We start from the raw sequence: 4,156 nt of genomic DNA, 5'->3' as shown, positions 1-4,156 counted from the left end.
TGGCGTTTGGAAGATGTGCGGGAAGATACAGATATTATGGAGAGGCCCAAGCTTTCTGAGGGGTTGGCAAACCCTAAACCCTAAACCCTAAACCCTAAACCCTAGGCTGAAGACTCAATTTTGCTGGGAGATGCTTCGGTGCTGCAAAACCCTCAGCCTCAGTTTGAAACTCTAAACCCTAAGGGGCCAACCATAGGGCCCCCAGCGCCTTGCTTTTGGACAAGCTGGGCATTTAGGGTTTAGGGTTTAGGGTTTAGGGTTTAGGGTTTGCGGTTGTGCTGCAGAGCTGACTGGGATGCCTTTGAGCGGCCCCTGGGGGTGGTGGAGCAAGCGCTGCTCCTCGCTAAGTCAAGAGCCCTTATAGAAAGCAGCCCGTGTAAGGGTTTAGGGTTTAGGGTTTAGGGTTTAGAGGGGTAGTCTGCCACAGTGCTGCAATCAGTGATCTCTGTTGTGGTGGTGAAGGCTTCGAGTCTACCCCAGCAGCTTACGGCCGAGCTTTAGGGCCTCGGGTTCAGGGTTTAGGGTTTAGGGTTTAGGGTTTAGGGTTTAGGGTTTGTGGAATCCCAGGCAACGACCCTCTGGCCCTGGAGGAGGTTGGCGCTGTGGTGTCTCGCGCGCTAGTGCTGCCTTCCTCGGACCCGCTGTCCCCCAGCAGCAGCAGCAGCAGCAGCAGCAGCAGCAGCAGCAGCAGCAAGGCGTACTTCGCGTCTCGGGTGGCTGCGCTGCAGCAGCAGCAGCCTGCAGAGTTTGCTGCTGAGGCCCAGGGGCTGCTGCTGGCCCCAGACTGGGCCGTCTTTTCTGCTGCTTTGCTGCTGCGCTGCAGCACGGAGTTTCACCGCAGCAAAACTGTGGAGAGGGCTTGCCTGCAGCTGCACGCCCTCAGGGAGCAGCTCGACGGTAAACCCTAAACCCTAAACCCTAAACCCTGCGCGCCGCGCCAGCCGCACGGAGCAGCGAGCCCCCAAACCCTCTACGCCTTTGCTGACGACGCCTGCAGACCCCAGAGCGGGTTCCACGGTCTGGGACACCGTTTAGGGTTTAGGGTTTAGGGTTTGGAGTTTAGGGTTTAGGGTTTAGGGTTTAGGGTTTGGCTTTCGCTGGCAGACGCGGACCCGCCTGCGCCCATCCGCCTCTTCAATCTGCTGTTTGCGGTGGACCTCCATAGCTGGTGGGAGCTGCAGCGGGAAGTCGGTAAGAACAATAGATATTTCAGGGTTTAGGGTTTAGGGTTTAGGGTTTAGGGTTTGGGGTTGAGGGCTCGGGGTTTGGGATTTTGGGCTGAGGGTTTGCTTAAAGCATGGGCTGAGACAAGCTTCAGGCGCGACGCGATTAAGGGTTTAAAGCTTAGGGTTTAGAGTTTAGGGTCTAGGGTTTAGGGTTTAGGGTTTAGGGTCTGCGACGCCGTAGTTTGTTGCAGGTATGCGGATGATGCGAATCGGAGCCACTATCACAGTGAGCCTGAGGGTTTGGGATATATTGCTGAGGGTTTGGGGTTTAGGGTTAAGGATTTAGGGTTTAGGGTTTAGGGTTAAGGATTTAGGGTTTGGGGTTTAGGGTTAAGGGTTTAGGGGATCCAAGAAAAACGTTTTGTTGCATTTCTAGGGTTTGGCCTACTTGGCTTTCTCAGCAGCCGCAGCTCAAAACGGGGCTTAGGTTAAAGGGTTTAGGGTTTAGGGTTTAGGGTTTAGGGTTTAGGGTTTTGGACTTCAGGCAGCTGAGAAGTTCACGGAGCTGCAGATGTGGGAAGAAGCTGCTGACTGTCTTGTTGCTGCAGACCGCCGCGCAGATGCTCGCGATCTCGTAAACCCTAGACTCCAAACCCTAAACCCTAATTTTAAATCAAACCCTAAACCCTAATTTTCAACATCAACTCCTAAACCCTAAAGCCTAATATCTCAAACTGATAATGGAGCGGCTGTCTCCCTAGGCCTTGCAGTCTGCACCCTTTCTTCGCTTGAAGCAGCCGTGCAGCGTTTAGGGTTTAGGGTTTAGGGTTTAGGGTTTAGGGTTGGGTTTGGAATGTGTGCGGCTTAGCTGGAAAAGCAAATAGCGGTTCGACCCACCCCTCATCTTTTGTGCACTTTGGCGGATTTGGAAGTTCAGCAAAACCCTGAAAGAGCGAAAAGCCTGTACAACCAGGCCTGGTGGGTTTGGCTCTAGGGTTTAGGGTTTAGGGTTTAGGGTTTAGGGTTTATGGTTCAGGGTTTAGGGTTTTAACTGCACCGACGCCGGCCGTTGCAAGTTCCCCAGCCGAGCACACCTTGCTGGCTGTTGGGTCTTGCTCGTGTGAAGCCTCGCGCGAGGGTTTAGGGTTTAGGGTGTAGGGTTTAGGGTTTAGGGTTTAGGGTTTGCGGTGTGGTGTGCAGGGACCTGTCGCGGCGGCGGTACGCGCGGGCGCAGCGTGGCCTCGGGCGCCTGGAGCTGTCTCGGGGTCGCTTTGCTGCTGCTGCTGCTGCGCTGCAGCAAGCTGCAGCAGCAAACTGTTTGCATGCAGCAACTTGGTTTTCTCTTGGCTGCTGCTGCATGCAGCTGCAGCAATTCGACGAAGCCCGTTTGGCCTTCGCCCGCGTTGTGGCCATCGAGCCCCAAGAGGGGGACGCCTGGGCGAACCTCGCAGCAGTTCACTGCAAAGTCCTAAACCCTAAACCCTAAACCCTAAACCCTAGGCCCCAGAACGTAGTGCGCGCTGCCAGGCGGGCCGCGGCCAGGCGCCGCGTCTTGCTGCACTCGCAGAAGGAACTCTGCCGCGCTTCCCAGTGCTGCCCGCAGGGTTTAGGGTTTAGGGTTTAGGGTTTAGGGTTTAGGGTTTGCGGCGCAGCGCGAGGCGTGGCAAGCCGCGCAGCAGTGCATTCTGGAGGCCACGAAACACCGCAGGGAAAACTGGAGGGTTTGGGAAACCCTAATTTCGATATCAGTTCGTCTAAGAGATGTGCAGGCCATAGCTCGCGGGCTGCGGGCCCTCGTCGAAATCAACGCAGTCAGCCAAACCCTAAACCCTAAACCCTAAACCCTCGCCCCCCAGCGACCCGCCCAGAGGCTCCGCAGGGCTTAGGGTTTAGCAGCGGCTGCTGGGGGTTCGGGGTTCAAGGGGGCCCGGGCAGTGAGTAAACGCCCCCGCATGAAAGCGCATAGGGTTTAGGGTTTAGGGTTTAGGGTTTAGGGTTTAGGGTTTAGGGTTTGCTGCAGTCAACCTGTGCTGCATAGGGCCTAGCCCTAGGCACCCTGTGTTAAGACTAGTCCAGCCCTGGCCCCTTTCAGCACCAGCCGCTGCGGCGTGAAGCCTAAACCGTAGACCCTAAACCCTAAACCCTAAACCCTAAACTCTAAACCCTTCCGCGTGCGCTGTGGCACCCTGCAGAAGTCGCACATTGACCCCTGGATCTATTCCTTTTTGGAGGAGTTGGTTTTGTTCAAGTTGGAGCGGGAGGGTGTTTGTACACCCCAGCAGCAGCAGCAGCAGCAGCAGCAGCAGCAGCAGGGGGTTGCTGCTGGGATTTTGCGCCAAACCCTCAGCTGCCTCCACTTCTTAACTCAAAACATCTCAGACTCCTCCGAACTCTTTAGGGTTTACGGAGTTTTGCTGCTGAGGGCTGGCAAACCCGCGGAGGCGGTTTACAGCTGGCTCAAGGAGTTCCGCTCCCTCCAGGCAAGGCCCAAACCCTAAACCCTAAACCCTAAACCCTAAACCATTTGGATGGCGCACAGAAAGAAAGACGGTTGCCAGCTTGCGCCAAAGATTGCAGTGCGGCCCTCCAGGGGCTTGGCTCTGCCCAACCTAGGGCGTAGGGCTCAGGGTTTAGGGTTTAGGGTTTAGGGTTTAGGGTTTAGGGTTTAGGGTTTGCGTGCAGGCGGAGTTGACTCGAGGGGACGCGTCTCTGGAGCGCAAAATTGAACTTAGTGACAAACAGGCTTCTTGCTTAGAGCGGGCGTTGCCGCTGCTGCAGAGGTTTAGCCCCCAAAGCAAAAGAAGGTAAATTTCACACAGCCAAACCCTAAACCCTAAACCCTAAACCCTAAACGCTTGACTGTAGGGGCCCCACCATGTACGGCGAGAGCGACCGGCGTGCACCCTGAGGCTTCGAAAGCCAGGGCTCAGCGCGCAAGCCTAGGGTTTGGGGTTTAGGGTTTAAGGTCTAGGGTTCAGGGTTTAGGGTTT

At 55.8% G+C, this 4,156-nt stretch overlaps 1 protein-coding gene across 1 annotated transcript; it reads left to right on the top strand.

Moving 5' to 3' along the window:
- Positions 1–284: 284 nt before the first annotated feature.
- ETH_00033970 (TPR domain-containing protein, putative) lies at positions 285–3,974 on the top strand (the record flags this gene model as incomplete). Its single annotated transcript, XM_013380149.1, has 10 exons — positions 285–376; positions 568–897; positions 1,105–1,191; positions 1,418–1,452; positions 1,711–1,800; positions 2,035–2,144; positions 2,367–2,631; positions 2,819–2,977; positions 3,359–3,565; positions 3,849–3,974. Coding segments are annotated over 10 exons (1,501 nt in total), but the record flags the coding sequence as incomplete, so codon positions are not given.
- Between the last annotated feature and the right edge of the window lie 182 nt (positions 3,975–4,156).

Source organism: Eimeria tenella, genomic scaffold (genome assembly GCF_000499545.2).
Source record: "Eimeria tenella Houghton genomic scaffold, Eth_scaff4514, whole genome shotgun sequence".
NCBI classification, from domain to species: Eukaryota; Apicomplexa; class Conoidasida; order Eucoccidiorida; family Eimeriidae; genus Eimeria; species Eimeria tenella.
This window is presented reverse-complemented; position numbering and strand designations above follow the sequence as displayed.